This window comes from Mauremys reevesii, linkage group 9 (assembly GCF_016161935.1).
Source record: "Mauremys reevesii isolate NIE-2019 linkage group 9, ASM1616193v1, whole genome shotgun sequence".
In the NCBI taxonomy this organism is placed as follows: domain Eukaryota; kingdom Metazoa; phylum Chordata; order Testudines; family Geoemydidae; genus Mauremys; species Mauremys reevesii.
Genome location: NC_052631.1, coordinates 5,688,022 through 5,709,991, shown reverse-complemented (window position 1 = coordinate 5,709,991; position 21,970 = coordinate 5,688,022). Strand labels below are relative to the sequence as shown.

The window sequence follows — 21,970 nt, the reverse complement described above, 5'->3', positions numbered from 1 at the left end:
CTACTAGTGATGATGGAGGCGGCAACTGGGGCATAAACACGGCTGGCTGGGCTGGTCAACATCTGCCTCATCCCTATTATGGGGTGTTGGGAGCAAACCATTTTGCCTGAGGATGGGTGCATGACCCCTCGCTAAGCAGCTGAGCCCAGAGAATGCATCAGAGAACTGGGCCAGCTGGATACAGCAAGCGGCAGAGAACCTGAAAATGTTCCAAGACTTAGGTCAGATAAACACTCAAAAGAGCTCAGGGGATTCTCTCACACCTTTACACCGTCCAGGCCAGAAAATCTTATTTAAATTGCAGTCATGCCTAGAGGCTCCAACAGAGATTGGGGTCCCATTTGGCACAGTCCTTGCCCTGAAGATCTTGCAATCAGAATAGGCAATACAGGCAGTGTGAGAAAGGAAGGGTTATTATCCCCATTTTACAGATGGGAAATTGAGGCCCAGAGAGTTTAAGTGACTTGCCCAGGTCAGAGAGGAAGTCAGTGGCAGAGCTGCTGAATCCCAGTCCAGTGAATTAATTATAAGACTTTCCCCTCACCTGTAAACCTCATACAAGGAAACTGTGTCACGAGATTGCATTTAAATGTCTGGTCAGGCTGAAAATATCACAACACACATCCTGCCCCTGACGGTACGTCTACACTGCAATTCCAAACCCACGGCCGGTGTGGGCCAACTGACATGGGTAAGGGGCTGTTTAATTGCCAGGTCGATGTCTGGGCTCAGGCTGGAACCCAGACTCAAGGACCCTGCGAGGTGGGAGGGTCCCACAGCTCAGGCTGCAGCCTCTTCGCTCAAGCCCTGAGAGTCCGAGTCAACTGGCTCAGGCCAGGCGCCGGTGTCTAACTGCAGTGTAGACACATCCTGGCTGCTACTGCAGCCTGTACATGTGGTTGGTGACGAGACAGTTGGATGTTTCCTTAGGAGCTGCCACCTAAACATCTCCCACTGGAACAGGCCCAGAGCTCAGCCTGTATCATGTTCCCTCTCTCCGTGGAAGATACAAGCTGACCGAATGGCGACATACACCCTCTGCCAAGCCGGCTCTCGAGCTTCACCAGGAGCGGCAGGCGTCTGGGCTTCGAATGAAGGAGAGAGGTGAAATCAGAAGAGCCAGGGGCAACAGGGAGCCAGAACTCCTGGGTTCTAGTCCCTGCTCTGTCTCGGACTCACTCGGCCCCTTTGGACGAGTCAAGCTCATGGATCTTTAAAACGAGGATAAATCCTCTCTCACGTGGCGATTCCAGGATTTAACCGGTGAATCCTGGTGCGCTGTATCCCTGTCCCAAGCTTTTTGAAGCACCCAGGTCTGTCTGACGGTGACAAAGCTGCACGGAAGAAGCAGCAGCCCCGAAGGGTGGCACAGGCGACAGCAGCTGGAGCGGCTAGGCCTGCGGGCTGGGACCCAGCTGAGATGCACTCTTGTTCCCAAGGCAGATGAGACAGCCTGGAGGGAGGGGAGCTATGGAGATGCTGCCGGGAAAGAGCCTTCAGCCGGCGTTCTCCATGCACACAATCGCAAGCACTCGGAGGGGAAACTACCACATGCCGGGTGATCCCCATCCGGGGAGCGGGGAGAGGAAGGAGGCGGGGGTTGAACTTGGCTGTGATGATGGCTTGATGAGATGAGAGAGCAGCCTGAGAGAGCCCGTCCACAGCACAGACCAGCCTCCAGCAGCCCGGGCCTCCTCGGGGGGGCTCTGCTGGAGTGGAGTCTGCATTAGCAGCAGGGAGGGGAGAAAGCCCAACAGCTGCACGGAGAGCGACTGAAACAAGGGGGTGGGGGGCGGGGGACACAGCAATAAGCACCCCCAGCAGGAGCCAGGATTGCAGCTGCGCTCAAGCGCCGAGGTGTATTCGTGATGCAATCCAGGCAATGCTCAGGACAAGCCACCCCAACTCCACAGCCAGGGAGGGATTTCGGCTCCTTCACAGCTGCCAGAGCACACCCTCAAACTGACCATTACAGAGCATCTGAATGGCACAAGCCTCCCTCGTCTAGAGCTAGTGGCCAGAAGGAGACAGCGGGGGGAGTGGGGAGTGGGTGGGGGGGGGAGACAGCCTGAATGCTGCCCGTTTGTCACTTTGAAACCACTCCAGGGAAACGGTGTTCTTGGGGTGAGCACGGCCTGCCTGGAAACCCGCCAGTGCCATGGCCAAGGGCACAGAACGCACAGGGCCATTCTCCTGCTTAGGGCCATGGCAGACATTTGCCTGAGCAGGTGGAAAGATACTGGGTACCAAGGAGAGAGAGAAAATTGTCCGGTGGGAGGAAAGCTCTGAGTGGAAGTGGCAGCCTGAGAGCTTTAAGGAAAGGAAAATGTAGACAACCAGGACAAATCGCCGACAGAGAGAGATGGCTCGGATGAGGGAAGGAACGGGCACCCCCTCTCCTGAAAAGAATGGTCAAAGCCCTAAAGCGGGGGATGCCAGATGTATTCCTAGCGCGGCCCACCTCCTAGCACAGACCCAGGCTGGCTGGCCCAGAAAACCCTGCAGCAGGAAAGCTCCACTCAGTGGGGCCTGCGCTGTGGATGGGCTGGTTGTGAAGCTCGCTGACCGAAACGAATCACACCCCTGTGTGCAGCTGGTACTGCGTGGCCTGGATCCAACGTGCAGGCGCCAGCTGCATAAACGGCTGAGCTTCCAAAAACCCGTCGACTCTCTGGAGTTGTCAGTCAGCGCATGGGACCTGTCAATCTGCTGGCACATCCTCCCCTTTCCTCACACCCAGGCTCGCTGGCACGGTCCACTTTCCTTGGCAACAGGTGCCGCTGGCTGGCGAGAGGCTGCTATGAATCTGCAGCGACAGCAGATGGTGCGGGACAGCCAAACCCCACAAAACGCCTCTCTCTGAGACTGGCGTGGAGGAAGCAACTGATGCCAATGAGAACACGGAGGGAAAGGTAAGGGAGAACCAAACAAGGAGGATGTGTGTTGGTGTTTATAGCGCTGGGCCCTCGCCTTCTCTGAATGCTTCAGCAAGACGGATTGGCACATTTATTAAGAAGGATTTGGTGATGGGCCGGGGCCCATTTTAAACGGAACCACAGAGTGAACGTCCGCAAAAGGGGCGAATACTGGATGGGGAAGGCATGGGGCCCCAATTAACATTGTTCATGGCAGACTGACGGGCCTGCTCTTTGGATTATATTGGCACCTGGATGCCGAGCTAAGTCAGAGCCCCATTGCACTAGACCTTGTACAGACGCAGACAGTTCCTGCCCCAAAGCACTGACAATGTTAGTCTAAGCCAAACAGATGGAGGAAACGACACCCAAGGACGGGGGTGAAGAGGAAAGTTGGGGTACCAGGATACAAGCATGTTTTTATAGCCTAGTACAACCTGTCGGACTGTTGTTAACAGAGACAAATAAGCATTTCCACAGCGGTATCCTGAGCTCACCAGCTGGTCAGTTGGCTTTTTGAGACATCAAGCATGTCCTGAATTCAAAAGAAAAGCTAACGCTAGAGAAAGACCACCCAATATACCAGAAATTAAGGGCCCGATTGAAGATCTCACACACACACACACACACACAAAGAAACAATTCATCTGCAGTCAGGGAATATAGATGCAGAGCTGAACAAAGGACCACCTCCAGAACTGAATGGCCACAAAGAGAAGTCAAAGATACCCACCTCCCCACCCCCATTTCCTCTTTAAGCAGCAAAAGATGGGGTTTAAATGTTGGGTGGATGTGACATGATTTAAAAAAAAAATGTTCATAAAACCAAACATATCCAAGTCCCTTAGCACTACCGGCAGCAACGATAAAGATAAGCAGGCAATCTCATGGGTGAATTGGAAAAACGGGAGGCGGTTGCGAACTGCAATAGTAACAGTGTCAGTACTCTACAGCTATATTTTAAGAGTTCATAAAAATAGTAAACTCTCCTCTGGACTGTGGCTTAGCTGTAGATCTAGTCGTGAATTTATTTTTCCCACTGTGGAAAGTTTGAACAAAAATGAACGATGTTGTTGGGGTTTTTTTCTCACTTAAGTTCAGCTTTCCGCAAAAGATTGTGAATTTTCATCAAAACAATGGAATTGTTTCAGTTTAAAAGTGAAACATTAAAAATTCATTTTCCAGGGTTCTAGTTTTTCAATGAAAATCAAACTCTAGTTTTTGCAAAAAATAATAATTACTACTATTTACCATTTGATCTAAAAAAAAAAAAAAAAAGCCAATCCCCCCCGTGAGAAAGTTATCAAACCCTTTCCAATCAGCTGTAGGGAGCTGTAACCTTCCCCTCACTATGCCAACACCATTGCTCCTGAGCTGGGTCTGTGGGAGATTCCATGCCAGCAGCTGCTCCTGTCTGACATCAAGTCAAAGGTAATTTGATCCACCCACAGGGATCTGTGCTCTGAGGACCCATTTGTATCTGGTGCACTTGGCTCCGGAGTTTGCAGAGGAGTCTCTCGGTGGACACCTTTCCACTCACTAAACAAAGGGTCCTCTAGCACTATGCTACAGTCCATGGTTGTCTTCATCTTTAAACCTCTGCTGGGGAGAGAGAGCAGCCTTTGAGCTTACCCAGACCTCTTCTTCAGATCTTCATGCCAGGCCTGAAGCAGAGCTCTGTGTAAGCTCACGAGCTGTCTCTTTCACCAACAGACGTTACTCCAGTAAACGATATCACCTCACCCACCTTCTCTCTCGAATATCCTGGGACCAACACAGCTACAACAACACTGCATCCATTACACAATCTTTGGAGCACGCACCATTTCTTGGTTCTGTGTATGTACAGCACCTAACACAACGGGACCCCATAGCCACAACTGGAACCTCCTTCAGTTCAAATAGCAAATAAAAATAATGGGAAGGCATGGACTGGAGAGACAGCACGTCCCAGCCCTACAACAAACCAACCAATACGTGTAGCCCGTTCGTCATGAACAAACCAGCGCATATGCAACATTTCCTGACAAGACGTATCTTGGTTTCAAGCTCGCAAGAGGTTATTTTAAATGGTGAGTAAAAATGGAATGAGCTGAAAAACACTCTGAGAGCATTCTTATCAAGGGTAGGGATGATGGCTCATTGTTAGCATCAGTAAAGGCCATGATCCATTTCAAAAGCATATGATCATTTCGAAACCTTGATTCACTCACCCCGAGACAGCCAGATGACACGGAACAGTGGAGTGTACTTAAAGCATGATCCACAAACAATACTTCAAAAGGTTTAAATCTCCGTCCAGATCACCACAAAGCCCTGCCAAGAGCTGCAGCTGGGCAGTGCCCAGGAAGAGTCAAGTTTGTTTTTTCAAATGGACTTTTATGTAAAATAAATCACCAAAGATTTGGAAAACACCGAGTCAAGGAAAGCAGAAAACTGCCCAGTGCCAAAGCAACGGGTCCCTGCACAGCAAGAGAAAGCTTGATCCCTGTGGGTATGCTTGGTTATAAAAAGTAACGGGGTCTCTGATTTCTGTTCTGAAAAGATCTCCTTTAAAAAGAGAAAAAAGACCAGCCTGGACAGGACAACACAGACCCGTTTGGAATCAGATACATTCCAGCAGTTGATGAAGATAAACTGGACTCGAGTGCACGTGTGTGTCTCACTTTTTGCCTCTGCCCCTGTTATGGAGAGGGGGAAATGAGGGCGCAGGGGTGCTGTGGAAGAAAAGGGCGACGTGTCAGCAAACCCAGCCAGCGCAGACAGGTCACAGTCCAGGCGGGAACGGCCCATTTTGGTGAGACTGCTCCTGGAATACTGGGCAGTTCTGGCCTCCAACACATTGGGGGAGTTCAGAACAAAGCCAGGAAAAGGATTAAGGGGCTGGAAGAAGCAAATTAGAATGAGTAAAGGAATTAACTTGTACAGTCTGGCTACGTGATGGCATAGGAGGGCAGGAGACAATTGTCTAATACTCAGAGAGGGGAAATATTCAGAGTGATTCAAAAGGAGGTATAACGAGCTGAAACCAAGAAAGGGATGTCACAGGCAGAGCATCATGAAGACTTTAAATACCAGAGATGCCAAGAGAAACAACAACATTTGCTGCCACTGCTTCTCCAGTGGCGCCATCTTGAATTTCAGGGCATGGCTAATAGACCCTTTAGGGTCGTGGGGATGGTCTCAGATGGTCTTTCTGCAGTGATAGGCAGAAAGGCTCATCTGACCAACCACCATTACTAGGTAGGACGTCTTGGCTACCCAGTGGAGGAGCGGGTCAGATTTCTGGAGGTGAGAAGAGGAGTCAGCCAGCTACTGGGAAGAGAAAAGGGGAGCAGTGGTCTGGCCAGTGGCCAGGAAGAGAAACTCAGAGCAGACCAATTCACTCCACTGAGTGACTGAACTGGGTGGTGAGAAAGACCCAGCCTGTTCAGAGGCTTTGCTTTGTTTTATTTTAGCAGCCCAGATCTGAAGGAAAATTGCCCCCCTCAGCAACGGTCTGAACACCCCTTTCGCTAACAGCGACAGACGGGTCAGTTCACACTGAATTATTCACACCAGCTCACGCCACAGAAAACAGGCTGCTCATCCCGGGCTTGCACTAATGTGTCTGAACAGCACCAGGCACAATGGGGTCCTGGCTCGTGACGGCTGGGGCTCCGAGGCTCTATCACAATAGTACTACGGTGGAGGTGTTGAGCCCTTTGGTTTTCATAAAAACATAAGAATGACCATAGTGGGTCCGACCAATGGTCCAACTAGCCCAGTATCCTGTCTCCCACAGCAGCCAGTACCAGAGCTTCAGGGGGAGTGTACAGAACAGGGCAATTCTGGAGAGATTCACCCGTCTTCCACTCCTGGCTGTTGACAGTCAAAAGTTTAGGGTCGCCCCAAGCATAGGGTTGTGTCCTGACCATCTTGGCTAATAGCCATCGATGGATCTGTGCTCCATGAACTTATCTAGTTCTGTTTTGGAGCCCAGTTATACTTTTGGACATCACAATATCCCATGGCAACAAGCACCCCAGGTTGACCGTGTGTTGTGTGAAGTAGTACTACTTCTTGTTTGTATTAAACCTGCTGCCTATTCATTTCATTGGGCGACCCCTGGATTTTGTATTGTCGGAAAGGGTAAACACATTTCTCAGCTCACCTTTTCCATAACATTCATGAGTTTATAGACCTCTATCCAACCCGCCGAGTCATCTCTCGTCTAAGATGAGCGTCCCTAATCTTCTCTCTCTCTCCTCCTATGGAAACCGTTCCATTCCCTTGATCATCTCTGTTGCCTTTTCACTGACTCCTGAGCAGCCTGAGCTCACCTACCCACTGATAAACCGAGTTCAGACTCCTGCTTCTTCCTTGGATGTATCAGTCCAGCTTAACAAGTCCAAAGAACTGGCCCTCAACTACTACTAGAGGAAACTAATGGGCTTTTTTCTGAATGACTGACTTGCTGCCCTCCACAGTTGCTGGCCAATAGCCAAGCTGGCTAAGACGACATCAGGCAAACTTTCATTTACTTGGAAGGGGCTAACGGGAAGGAATCGAGGTCTTTGGATGTGCTGAGGCTTTAGTCTCGTTGTCGAGAACAGGCCCAAATTTGCCTGGACTTTCCCATTTTTGGAAGAGAGACGTCTAAGAGTCTTCGCCTCTGTTCAGGATCTTAGAGCCAAGCGAACAAAAGTGCCAGGTAGTGGTGTCTAGTTGTGATGTTTTGGGGGTCACCCAGCTGAATAAGAGGTTCTGTCACCACCTGCCCTAATGCTGTACTGCTATAGCACCAGGAGCCTGTCCACCAGCACATGCTCTCACCCAGGCTTCCTCCTGCCTAGTTACTCTTTCCAGGGGGACACCATCAGCCCTTCCCTTCCTGAGTCTCCCCAATTCCATCCTCCCTGAGTCTTTAACCACTGGACATTTGGATTTTCCCCCTCTGGTCCGTCACTCCTGAAGGTATGAAACCCGCCCCCAGTCATCCGTTTGCTCGGGCGCACACAGTGGCAGCTCCAGGCACCAGCGCTCCAAGCACATGCCTGGGGCGGCAAGCTGCGGGGGGCACCCTGTGGGTCCCTGTGAGGGCGGCAGTCAGGCTGCCTTCTGCGGCTTGCCTGAAGGAGGTCCGCCGGTCCCGTGGATTCGGCAGCAATCTGGCAGCGGGTACGCCAAAGCTGCAGGACTGATGGACCGCCCGCAGGCAAGCCGCTGAATCCGTGGGACCGGAGACCTCCCGCAGCTGCAAATTTTTCAAGCCTCCCTCCTCCGTCCCGAAGGCTATCTCAGATAAGGCGGCGGAAAAAAAAGGACGCGAGACTAAATGTTCTCGGAAATCATGGAAGCGACCTGCAATGAAAGAGCTCATCTGAATGAGTGGAAGGACATGGTATCAAAGTACAGGAAAGATGCCAGTGAACGTGAGGAGAGGAGAGACGAACATGAGGACAGGTGAGACGCTCGAGATGAGAGGTGGCGGCAGGAAGATCAGAGGAGACATGATGCAACACTGGGGCTGCTGTGTGATCAAATTGACATGCTCCGGCGTCTGGTGGAGCTTCAGGAACGGCAGCAGGATCACAGGGTGCAGCTGCAGCCCCTGTTTAACCACCCTCCCCCCTCCCCAAGTTCCATAGCCTCCTCACCCAGACGTGTAAGAACACGTGGGGGGAGGCTCCATGCACCCGCCCACTCCACCCCAGTGGACAGCCCAACCAAAAGGCTGTCATTATTTTGAACTATTTTAGTGGCTTTTTCCTTCCCTCCTATTCTCCTCCCAAACCCCACCCGGGCTACCTTGTCAGTTCTCTCCCTCTTTTTATAATCAATTAATAAAGAATACATGATTTTTAAACGAGAGTGACTTTATTTCCTTAGAAAGCAAGCTGTGATCGAAGGGGGGTGGATGGGTGGCTTACAGTGAATGAGTCAATCAAGGTGGGGGGGGGGGTTTCATCAAGGAGAAAGAAACAACAGTCAGACTGTACCTTGGCCAGTGATGAAACTGGTTTTCAAAGCTTCTCTGATGCGCAGCATTTCCTGGTGTGCTCTTCTAATCGCCCTGGTGTCTGGCTGTGCGTAATCAGCAGCCAGGTGATTTGCCTCAGCCTCCCACCCCGCCATAAAGGTCTCCCCCTTACTCTCACAGAGATTGTGGAGCACACAGCAAGCAGCAATAACAATGGGGACACTGGTTTGGCTTTGGTCTGAGCGAGTCAGTAACGTGCGTCAGCGCGCCTTTAAACGGCCAAATGCACATTCTACCACCATTCTGCACTTGCTCAGCCTGTAGTTGAACAGCTCCTGACTACTGTCCAGGCTGCCTGTGTATGGCTTCATAAGCCATGGCATCAAGGGGTAGGCTGGGTCCCCCAGGATAACGACAGGCATTTCAACATCCCCAACTGTTATTTTCTGGTCTGGGAAGTAATTCCCTTGCTGCAGCCATTTAAACAGAGTAGTGCTTCTGAATACACGAGCGTCATGAACCCTTCCCGGCCATCCCACGTGGATGTTGGTGAAACGTCCCTTGTGATCCACCAGTGCTTGCAGCACCATGGAAAAGTACCCCTTGCGGTTTACGTACTGGGTGCCCTGGTGCTGCGGTGCCAAGATAGGGATATGGGTTCCATCTATCGCCCCACCACAGTTAGGGAATCCCATTGCAGCAAAGCCATCCACTATGACCTGCACATTTCCCAGAGTCACAACCTTTCGTAGCGGCAGCTTAGTGATTGCTTTGGCTACTTGCATCACAGCAGCCCCCACAGTAGATTTGCCCACTCCAAATTGATTCCCGACTGACCGCTAGCTGTCTGGCGTTGCAAGCTTCCACAGGGCTTTCACCACTCGCTTCTCAACTGTGAGGGCTGCTCTCACCTTGGTATTCTGGCGCTTCAGGGCAGGGGAAAGCAAGTCACAAAGTTCCATGAAAGTGCCCTTACACATGCGAAAGTTTCACAGCCACTGGGAATCGTCCCACACCTGCAACACTATGCGGTCCCACCAGTCTGTGCTTGTTTCCTGGGCCCAAAATCAGCGTTCAATGGCTAGAACCTGCCTCATTACCAGCAGGATCTCCAACGCGCCGGGGCCCGCGGTTTGAGAGAATTCTGCGTCCATGTCCTCATCACTCTCGTCGCCGCGCTGCCGTAGCCGCCGCCTCCTTGCCTGGCTTTGCAGGTCCTGGTTCAGCATAGACTGCACAAGAATGTGCGAGGTGTTTACAACGTCCATGATTGCTGTCTTGAGCTGAGCAGGGTCCATGCTTGCCGTGGAATGGCATCTGCACTGTTCACCCAGGAAAAAAGGCACGAAACGGTTGTCTGCCGCTGCTTTCACGGAGGGAGGGGTGAGGCTGTACCCAGAACCACCAGTGACAATGTTTTTTGCCCCATCGGGCACTGGGATCTCAACCCAGAATTCCAATGGGTGGGGGAGACTGTGGGAACTATGGGATAGCTACCCACAGTGCAACACTCCGGAAATCAATGCTAGCCTCGGTACATGGATGCACACCACCGAATTAATGTACTTAGTGTGGCCGCGTGCACTCGACTTAATACAATCTGTTTCCAAAAACGGTTTCTGTAAAATCGGAATAATCCCGTAGTGTAGACATACCCTTACAGTTATTTGCCCCAACAGCCTGTGACAATAGTTCCACAGGTTAATCAGTTACACCAGTATTTCATTTTCTCTCTTTCAAATGTGTCACCTTTCACATGCCAGCGCACCATGCTCCAATGCCTGAAAAGGGTAAATGAGAAGCTCAGCTTCGCCTTCTCTAGATCATCCACTTCACAGACCCCTCATCTCACCTCTTCCCAACCAGACACCTAGTGTGGTCATTCACTTCTTATATGAAGCACACGATGACTCTGGTGCCTCTTATCTGAAAGGGGCACAGTTTACCCTTTATCCTGGTGGTTTTATTCAGACTCCAGGTTTGTGAGGCTGTTACGAAATATATTCAAGAGACCAAATAACCAAGGTCAGTCTGGTTTATTTCTCTCAGCCAATAATAATAGAATAAAGGGAAAAAGTTCTAGATGATACCTGTCTCTGGGAAGCCACCTTGTGTAGCATTTTTACCTTTACTTTAAGCAGTTGTGTCCTCCAAGTTACATTTCAGCTGGTGGTATTTATGGGATGATTTGACAAGCTACACATTTCTTTACATGTTACTAAAATAAACACATCAGTCTGTCCCAGTTCCTTAACTTCTTGTTCTGTTCCTTTCCTTATCTCGGTTTTGGATATTAGCACTCCAGGTGCTGGTCCATGAAGGTAACTTCTAGGTTTGTACCAGGGTAGAACAATCATTATGTCTTGTCCTCTTCCTTTGGGACGTTCAGTCCTGGCCGGTAAGAACAGCTCCCTACCTGTTGCTATGGTAAAATACTCATATGTCCGTATTGTGACAGCTTTCTTTTCTATTTAAGCCAAGTCTTACTTCAGCCAATACAAGGGGTTATGGGATACTTAGCATAAGTGAACAGGATTATAGTAAAGGTGGCGGCCAATTTAGGCTATATAAATGTTATACTAGTTGTGCTTAATGCATACTAATGTATATATGGTGCAGATAATACATGATACCTAGCCAGCATACATTGCTGACCAATGCCCATTCATTTCTTCCTGAAAGCAGTGCCTTTCTCCTTATCTTGTCCAGTGTTCCTCCAGCTCCTCTCCACCCTTCCCAGTTTTCTTTCCAGGGACAAAAAAGATTAAAACATGACCTACAAGGGAAGATTGAAAAAATTGGATTTGTTTAGTCTGGAGACGACAAGACAGAGGGGACATGATAACAGTTTTCAAGTACAGAAAAGGTTGTTACAAGGAGGAGGGAGAAAATTTGTTCTCTTTAACCTCTGAGGACAGGACAAGAAACAATGGACTTAAATTGCAGCAAGGGCGGTTTAGATTGAACTTTAGGAACTGTCAGGCTGGTTAAGCACTGGAATAAATTGCCTAAGGAGGTTGTGGAATCTCCATTGTTGGAGATTTTTAAGAGCAGGTTAGATGGTCTAGATCAGGGGTTCTCAAACTGGGGGTCAGGACCCCTCAGGGGGTCACGAGTTATTACATGGGGGGTTATGAGCTGTCAGCCCCCACCCCAAACTCCACTTTGCCTCCAGCATTTATAATGGTGTTAAATATATTAAAAGGTGTTTTTAATTTATAAGGGGGGGGTCGCACTCAGAGGCTTGCTACGTGAAAGGGGTCACCAGTACAAAAGTTTGAGAATCACTGGTCTAGATAACACTTAGCCCTGCCTTGAGGGCAGGGGACTGGAGTAGATGACCTCTCGAGGAGGTCCCTTCCAGTCCTATGATTCTATGATTGTCTTTTAATTAGTGTCTTTTCTCTGCCTCAAAAAGCTGAACATCCTGAAGAGCCAGGGGCTAGGAGACATTTTTCTGCATGCACCACTTTTTGCTTCACTGTTTGAAGAGCGTGATCCCCACTGATGCTTGCTGAGTGCACTGATAATACAAAGAACCAGAGGAGAGCTAAGTCTTAATGCTTATGTTGACATCAGAGGTGCCATTCATAAAGACTCTTCCTTTGCAATCAGGAGTCTGACAACTGCTACTGAAGGCTCCACTAAAGAGCTTTAAGACACTAATTGGAGAGGAATCTAATTACTCATTCCTGTAACCTCTTGGAATAGGAGATTGTTAGAACTCCACCTTCAAGCCTCCTATCAGTTCCAAGCATGAGATCATCTGAGGCTTTCAAACACTGCTTGTGTCAAGGGAAACTCCAGAAGATAACATTGTCTACGGGAGGGGTGAGGTTAAGGGAAGAGGAAGGAATAACATTTGTAATGAGAGCTCTGTGGAGTATAATCGGCTCATCTGGACAGCACCCTACACAAAAGTCAACCAGAAGTGTTCCCGAGGGAAAACCAGTGTGCAAAGTAGCTCATTGTGAACTGCTTTGCATGCACGGATTCAGTCCGGAGCTAGACTGAGAATCAACCCCCAGGTAATTAGCAGGGAAGTTAATACTACATTCTTCTACTCAGTTTCTCACTCAAAGAGCTTCAGGCCAAGCTAGTGGATATGGTGGGGACCATTTGTCCCTACAAAGCACCACCAAGGTCTTTCAGATCACCTACCTCTATGCACTCTCCAAAAATAAATACCATGGGCCACCAGTGTGTGGTGCTGTCACCTACACGCTATCTTCTGGCTGGTTGTGATTGACACCATTTCCCACGTCTCCTCCTCTTCGGGTCCTGGACATGGTGAACCCAGAGCAGCAAAACTCTAACACTTTCACAATCATATTCCTTTCTTCTTGAAAAGTCTGCCCACTAGAAGTCTGGTCAGGCAACGGCAAGAAGAGTTTGCAGCCGCTTCCAGCCCCCCCATTGTCTGGAGTGGTTGCAGCCATAGGTAAAGGTGCAACAAAGGGCTTGTCTACACAAACATTTAGTTCTCAGCAAGCTGGGATGTGAGTCTACCCCACAGGAGCCTGCTACAGACTAACTGTTGTGTGGACCCTGCTGACGCACCTTAACAATTCGTTAATGTGCTTTGATCCAATCCTCTTTGAAACAGGAGTCGATTGAAGCGCATTAACAAACTGATAACGTGCGTCAGCAGGGTCCACATGGACAGTTAGTCCGCAGCAGGCCAGTGCCCAATAGATTCACACCCCAGCTTGCCACAGAGGTAGACAAGCTCAAACAAACTTTGAGACTATAGCCTGTTGCATGGACACCTGATTTTGCATGAACGTTGCCTGCAGTAGAGGATTTAAACCAATAACTGCAAAGCCCTGTTAAGAGTAAAGAACAGAGATGTGGCAGTGAATAATTCTTCAGTTCTATAAGCTGCCTTCTGAGAAATTCATGCTTCTCCTAATGTGCTCATCAGCGTGGTATTTCTCTCTGCCTCCTCTCATGCCTTCTTCCAAACCACATCAGCCTCACAGAATTCCCAAAGAATAACTAAGCTTTCCATTTCACAAACTAGGTGCTGATGGATGGATGGATGGAAAGATTGCCTAAAACAAACACAATGCTGACCGTGTGCAGTTGCTGATATGGCGAGGAAGGACAGGCTTATGGCTAAGGCTAAGATTTTGTCATGGTTATTTTTAATAAAAGTCATGGACAGGTCGGGACGGGAAATCAACAAAAATTCACACAAGATGTGACCTGTCTGTGACTTTTGCTCCATGGTTTCCCCACCACCGTGGTAGCTGGGAGCTGTGGGGATCCTACTCCACCTGCAGCAGCTTCCCTCTGCCCAGGGCAGCTGGGAGCTCCAGGGTGACCCTATTTCCCTGAGAGAAAACGGGACACACCCAGCTGCTCGCCTGCGGCGTCCCCCTCCCCCTGCACAGGCTGTGGCCCCTCACTGGAAGAGTCTGTCACCTGTTGCTGGAACCTTGCTGGGGGCCCCCTGTCGCCAGAACCCTGCCAGGGCCCCACTGGTTGCCAGCTCCAGAGTCCTGCAGCCCCTGGGGCAGAAGCAGAGAATGTCACAGAGGTCTCTGAGCTCCGTGACATCAACGTAGCTTTATTTATGGCTAAAGGACTGGAAATCTGGATACTGGGCTCTCTTCCTGATCAGCCACATGCATCCTGAGTGAGCTCAGAGAAGTCACTTTTCCTTCTGGTGCCTTAATTTTTGTATCTGTAAAATGAAGACAACACTTCCCTATCTCACACGGGCGAAGCTCACTGTGAGACTAAAGCCATAAAGGGAGGCAATAAAGTGCACAGGAGACCTGAATTCAATTCCTACTTCTGTCACTGGCCTGCTGGGTGACCTTGGGCAAGTAACTTCCCCCGCTCCGTGCCTCAGTTTCCCCATCCGAATAACGGGGATACTGATACTGACCTCCTTTGTAAAGCGCTTTGAGATCTGAAGATGAAATGTGCTATTTGTGAGATGCTTCAGATACTACGCTGAGAAACCTAATAAAAAATACACTAATAAAAAACACGGTTCCCTTTCATAGGCTGCATCTCCCCTGAGCACTGCAAAGCCTCATTTTGCTGTTCACACTGTGCCAGCCTCTCCATTACACATTCAGTCATTCACAGTGTTAATCTCTCCCTTTATTTCTTGCACCATTACACCTGCGCTTGGCTTTGGATTCAAATAGTTTGTGCGGGGGCCTATCCCTTTGTTTCTATTCTTTTACGTACAATCATGTTTTACATAGACCAAGGGTAGTCTATGTTTTGTCAAGGTCCAAATTTCTTGGTCAAAGTGTAGTCAAGGTCCATACTCCAGAGAAATTCATAAAAAAATGATAAGTAGTAAATAAAAAGTTTTCTGGGTCTGTTCAAAAGCGTCTGGCAGTTCAGATCTGGCCTGCAGTCCGGCTCTGGACTACCCCGACAGACAAGCCCTTCATGCTTACCCCCAATTCTGCTCCATGACAAAAATGCATCTGAATCACGTTCTTAAGAGAACCCTGGGTCAGGACCAGCACAGCTTTAAGGAATGATGCTTTTAGCAGCTTTGGTGAATCCTGATTAAAGCCTTGGATGGACAGATGCTACTTTTCTGCTCAACCCCTTGAATGGTATTTTTTACATGTCTCTACCAAACTAACACTTAAATTCTGCAGGGAAAGAGGGCCGACTGGCCTATTAATGTAGAAATTAATAAACGTCTTGCTGGAATAAACTATACACAGGGGGTATAAGGCACGCAAAACAAGGGGTAGTTTGCTGGGGTGTAAATAAAAAGAAGTGTATTTTGACAGTACACCTCTACCCCGATATAACGCTGTCCTCGGGAGCCAAAAAATCTTACCGCGTTATAGGTGAAACCGCGTTATATCGAACTTGCTTTGATCTGCAGGACTGCGCAGCCCCGCCCCCCCGGAGCACTGCTTTACCGCGTTATATCCGAATTCGAGTTATATCGGGTCGCATTATATCGGGGTAGAGGTGTACTAATTTTCTTTTTCCAACTCGGGTGCTTGTCAGGATATAAATATTCAAAATAAGGAAAAAGAAACTTGGATTTAAGCTTGCTGGAAGTTCACCCCAATAAACATCGAATTGTTTGCACCCTCGGACTTCGGGTATTGCTGCTCTCTGTTCATGCCAGAAGGACCAGGGAAATGGGAGAGTGAAGGAATAAGCTCTCTAACAGTGCTCAGCACTTCTGTAGCACACCAGGCAGACCAGCAGAGATCTATCACTGTACCTGGATGACCAGTGTAAAGATTATTGCTGTTCCTAAATCAATGAGGGTAACTTTGCAAATGCCTCTAGGCAGATGCTGGGCTGCAGGGCAAACAAAATCAGTCTGTCAGATCAGTGAAAGGGCTGAATCAGCCCGGATTCATTGGCATCACTTGGCCTAAACAGGCATGAAAAAAAAAAAGGAGCAATGTGCCTGGGTCATTTTTAAAAGGCATCCTTATTGTTCTAGTCTACCATAGATTAAGGCCTGCCAGCAGCACTGGATACAGCTGGGAAAACCACCTAATATAGGAAGAAGAGGGAGTCAGAGGATGATTCAGAGCCTGTACATTCAAGTGTTGGGAGGCTGACAAACCTTCCCCTCCTTTAGATAAACTGGGACGTCAAAACAAAAGCAAGTTTTCCATCAAGAGGTTTTAATATATTCATTTGAAAACAGAGTTTTGTGAAAGAGTACACTAAATAGCACATCTCTCTTCTGCACTCAAACCACAGACCATCTGCGTTAGGTCAGCGCAGAGGTGATGCTGCATGCATTGAATGGCAGGTCTTCATAGGAATTTCCTCGTGTGTGTTTCCAATATCAGACAAAGCATCTTCTTTAGCAGAGCTGGTCCTGGAGACAGAGACCAGAAAGACAAAAACATTAGCTGAGGCCATCTTCTGCCCATTCCCAAAAGAGCCCATGTGTATGCTCCTAGAAGCAGCTAAGATCCTCTGGGTCTGGCACTGAGGCTCCAGTATTCGTGACACACCCACTTGTTGGCAAGAAACTAGTGATCCTGACTGACCAGCAATCTATGTGCATTTTTAACCCTATATACAGAAACAAGGCAACTGGATTCTGATTTTCATTAGCAAACCAGCATGTCAGTTCAGTCACACCTGCACCCTTCCCTCCCCAAAACGCCCCATGTTATTTATGAAGGAGCCTGCAGTTAGATAATGTAATGCCTGGGATAGGTGGACTTTTCAGCTCACGGATATGGTCACAGAAGCTAAGATTATGGCTCGTGTCTCTCTCTGTGCACAAACATGAACTCTGGGACAACAAGACTAAGGTCGGAGAGAGGGAGCCTCTCCCTTTTGACTAAAACTGCCATTGTGAAGCTGAATGACCCCTTAAAAAAAAAAAAAGAGGCAAAACATTGAAACACTGGGTCCTTTGATTGATTAATGGAGGAGCTAGAGAACTGCACTGTACCTCAGGATCCTAGTCATCAATGTACTCAAAAGGCTCTGGAGGTTCTGGTTCTTGCTCCTCTTCCTCAATCTTCGGGCCATGGGCTGCCACTGGTTCCACCAGCTCCTCCATAGCCTCACTGGTGTCCTTCAGAATGATGATGCCACCAATGGAAAGCTAGAAGCCAAGTGCAAAGAACGTGTCAGTACCTAGAGACATTCAAGAACAGCTCTGTCTCATATAGGATTGTCCTTGATCTAGGATAGAAACAGGATCCCAAGTCCTCTGGGTTACAATCACCCCATCAGTGTGAATGCTCTACTCAAAACAAGGGGTGAAAACAGCTTTCTGTGGTGGGTTACAATGAAAGCAAAGTATTCTCCCATTGTACATACCAGTGTCACACCACCAGGGGCAGACAAAACAAAGGGACAGGAGGGAAGGGTTGAATACACTGATTTATTAAAATGCAGCACTTGGAAGCTTTAGATTTTCTCAAATGTCTATGAGCCAAATTGGAAGCTCATAGGCTTTAAGGCCAGTGTGTTCATGAGTGCTACTGAAACACTTTGAATAGAGGCAACCAGTCATTCACATTCTAGCCTCATAACAAGGGGAATGGAATAAGTGACCATGACTATGGCTCTATGGACATGTATATAGCATATGCTTCTGGATAACATCATGGCGTTGGGTCTAGAAAGCCCGCTATGGTTTGGGACTTTGCTACCTTAGAGTGCCTCGCTTTCTAAGTGCTACCACAATGACGGAGATCACTGGAGGTGCTTTGGATAAGGGTTCCTAGGTTTCCACCTGAGGATTGAGGACTCCCTGACACACCGCTCTGTTCTTTCAGCACTTGCACCCTCTATAAGAGCCAGAGTTTGCTGACGATCAGAGTATGGTGCAATTGTCCCTGCCAGCCAAACCTTCGCTGAAAGGCTCTCTCTGAAAACACCGTCGTTATCTCTGATGTCTTCCATTATCTATCTCTCAGTTCGCAGGAAGGTGACATCTGGATCTGTTGATTTATGCAGTCACTGTAATCTGGCACTTTTCATATGGCTTTAAAAATCAACACACACAACTGTTTCATGAGATTCAGTCTTTGCAAGACAAAACAGAGTCAGATCTTGGCTCAACCCCTCCCCAGAGACTCTCAGAAGTGGAGCCAAATCTGATCATCAGCTTCCATTGACTAAGAATCCCATTAGCAGAACCTCATAAGACAAAAGAAGAATAAAGTACAAAACCTCCAACTCGCCAAAGCCAGTGACTGCCTGTGGAGGTACGGAAACATGGACACTGTGTCAGGGCCTGGCTGGAATCAGAGCCTCCCCCACATTTGAATTACTCAGCATCTGAAAGGGACCTTTTATGATGGTGCCCCACCAGCAGAGTTCTGGTTTTTAATGTTTCTGTCTCGATGCTGGGAAGCCACCTTGGTTCCACCGCTCCATCATGGCAAGACACATGCTGCTCTGTTCTTTCAGGAAACCACTTGCAGACAGAGCGGATACCCTGCTCACTGACCGGCTTTGTACCGGGCGTGGCTCCCCAGTAAGGCTTCGGGTCACTGCTGTCCTCAGGGCTCCACTGCTCTCTCACTGACACACTGCGCAGCCTGAAGCCAGGCGGCAGTGGTTCTTACCACACGTTTCCCTTCTGAAGGGCAGCCATGTCTTTACTGCCAGGCTGCCTCAGGCCCAGGGCTTCTCTCCCCCAGGAGCAGACAACTACACGTGTCAGCTGAGTGTAGGGCTGATGACTGTGCACAAACGAACATTTCACGTGCAGAACTGAGCTTGTACTGGGGCTGGGCAGCAGCTATGTCCAGGCTGGGAGGTCGATTGGGCCACCGCCTCCTCTTCAAGAGCTGGGACAGAACCACCCCTGCCCAGCTTTGTGAAAGAAGCTGTTCTCCAAGCTTCCATGTGCTGATGAAATAGCAGGGAACGCAAGTGTATTAAGAACATGAACTGATTTTCTGGGCAGGGTATTCATTTCCAGGGTGCACGCTCTCACACACCATTACAAAACAGAGCAGACCCCATGTTCATTCATCTCTTGCACAATAACAAAAGCCAGCAGAATTTGACTCAGTCCGTTTGCAGCCTGACAATGCGTTCATTGGCCTTCCAGTGTACCACAGCGTTTCACAGACTAATTGGCAAACCCATGGGCTATTAGCAATAGGACTTTTCCATCTCCCATTTCTATGATCAGATGCCATTCCCTCTGCATGTTAACAAGAGACCGTGACTTTTTTGAGGTCAGGTGCAGTGGAATAATAAATCTATTCAGTAAAAACACCATCTACGCACACAACGCGCTGCCTAAAACCCCAGTACAATTGATCATGAATTTCACAGCACTGACACCAAATCTATCAGACATTTCATAGCTATGTTAAGATCTAAACTCAGTGAGCACGATGTACTAAGCTGAGTTTCAAGTCCCTTAAACTCATCTGAGAACAACCCTAAAAAACATGACTGCTGCAGTCTGCCAGTGAGATGGCAGTTCTCCCAGCTCTGACCTCAGGGATGCTGGCTTGGAATGGAGACCACTGCCCTCTGTTCTAGGCAGAATACAGGCCGCTAGCACTGAGAAAGCTGCCTTTGCAGGCCTAGCCATGAATGGCAGCAGCAACTTTGGGCGAGACAAGTGGAGGGGAAAATATACCATCCACTTTTGAAACATCAGCCCCTGGAGGAGAGGCGTGAGTGTTGTGAGGCCCTACGCTACACTCCAAATGAGGTTTTTCACTGCCATCCTTTATCATAATGAGCTGCCATTTCCCACCACTACAAAGAATCAACTGGACTGAGGTAGCCTCCTGTCCATCTGCCACTAGTCTGCTGTGCATCGTGGCAGGGCAGATTTTCTTGAGCCTTCCCTGATATATGGGGCTGTAGGCTATTCTCGAATAGCTCCACTGGTGGCAATTCCACAGCTCCCCAGGACAGCTTTTTCCAGTGAAAGTTAAAATTTTCCCTGCTGCAGCATAGGACCCTTGCCTGGCTGTTTTTCCTTAATGAAAGAGAATAACCGCCCCCTACTCGCTGTTTACACCATACATTTAGTCTGCAGACTCATTCTAGACTGAACATGCCTGCTTCTCGGAAACGTTCGGCACAAATCTTCATCCCCAAACCTTTTATCATTGTCGCTCACCCTGTAACTCTCTCCAATCTATCTACTCTTTCACCTTAGAACCTATGGAGGAGTGCGAGACACAGAGAGAGTAACTGTAAGGTAACCCTAACTCTCCAGTGACCCTACAAGCTACAGATCCAGGCTTCAGTTGGCAGTTACTGCAAATTATTACACAGTCTCATGATGGTTCAATTGCCAAGTCCCCCATGAGGTTTTTATTAGGTGTCAATGGGCGAATCATCAGTTTCTGGGTCATGATCTCTGAAGAGAGCATAGGGTAAGAGAATGTAGAGAAGTAGTGTTAGGGCATTACATGGGCCTAGAGTAGCTCTGCCTTCCAATAACTACAAATGTGTGAAACCAATGGAGAAGGGGGGCATAAGAAAGTAAAAATGAGACATAGGGATATGTCATCTGGCCTCTAAAGTACAGTAAAGCCATCAGCTGTTATGGTTTTAGTTCTCAGGAACACACAGAGCTGTCACGTCTACATGCACGATCCCAGCGCTAAGCACGTCCACTGGGAACTCTCCGAGTGTGAGAACAAGTTGCATACGGTAGGTTGCACTTACTGGTTTAAAAGGCTGATATCGGCAGCTCTCTGTCATGGTGAGGACTTTCAGCTGAGCAGGCATGACTCTGGCTGGGTTATCCAGCAGCTGGAAGTTGGGTTCAGGCTCCTTTTTCTTTTCTTTCTCTTCCTTCTTCTCAGTCTCATCCTACAAAACACAAGAACACCATGGTTTAACTGCAGCCTTCAATCCTCTCACATTAGAGGCTGGGGTCAAACTCGCTACTTGATCCACACAGCACGAGCAGTAACAAAAACCTGCTTAAGAGACATTATCTTACGATGAAGGAGTCAATCAGGCTAATTCCCCACCACAAAGCACAGTGAAAGCTTATATACACCCAAGGCATCTGAATTCCTCCAGAGCAGAACCTTATTGTAAGAGCAATCCAGATTCCAGTGGCAAAAGAGTTAAATAAGAGGGTGCAGTGGCTGAGCAAACTTCAGACTTTCACTTTCAATAGCCACTCAATGAAGCCCAGGACTTTTGTTACTATTTAGGCTTGGTCTACACGGGGGGGAAGGAAATTGACCTAAGATACGCAACTTCAGCTACAAGAATAGCGACGTATCTTAGGTCGACTTACCTCACGTCCTCTCGCCGCAGTAGAGTACAGGAGTCAACGGCAGAGCGATCAGGGATCGATTTATCGTGTCTATACTAGACAAGATAAAATTGATCCCTGATCGCTCGATCACTACACGCCAATCCGGCGGGTAGTGTAACCCTACCCTTAATCATGTTTCATGTTACAACCCAGCACACAAAAGGTGCCACATACAGGTGGGATTTTCCTAGCTATAATCCTGCCACTGACATCCTATGTCATTGGCAGTCAGGCAACTCAACCAAAATGACTGAGTCCTGGTGACTCTTTAAAGATGGTTCCCGGTACAATTCTACTTAGTCCTAGACTCAGCAGAGGCTGCGATTTGAGACAGAAGCATTTATGCAGCCT

The 21,970-nt window shown here is 48.6% G+C and overlaps 1 protein-coding gene across 2 annotated transcripts in view; it reads right to left on the bottom strand.

The window, feature by feature from the left end:
- Window positions 1-16,493: 16,493 nt before the first annotated feature.
- Window positions 16,494-21,970, bottom strand: part of PSMD1 (proteasome 26S subunit, non-ATPase 1) — a 123,326-nt gene continuing 117,849 nt past the window's right edge. For both annotated transcript variants that reach the window (XM_039488381.1, XM_039488380.1), the window contains exons 23-25: window positions 21,013-21,159; window positions 17,303-17,458; window positions 16,494-16,714 (exon numbers count right to left, since the gene is read on the bottom strand). In XM_039488381.1, coding sequence (XP_039344315.1) covers window positions 17,312-17,458; window positions 21,013-21,159 — 294 coding nt within the window. In that variant the 3' untranslated portion in view covers window positions 16,494-16,714; window positions 17,303-17,311. The remainder of the gene's footprint in view (window positions 16,715-17,302; window positions 17,459-21,012; window positions 21,160-21,970) is intronic.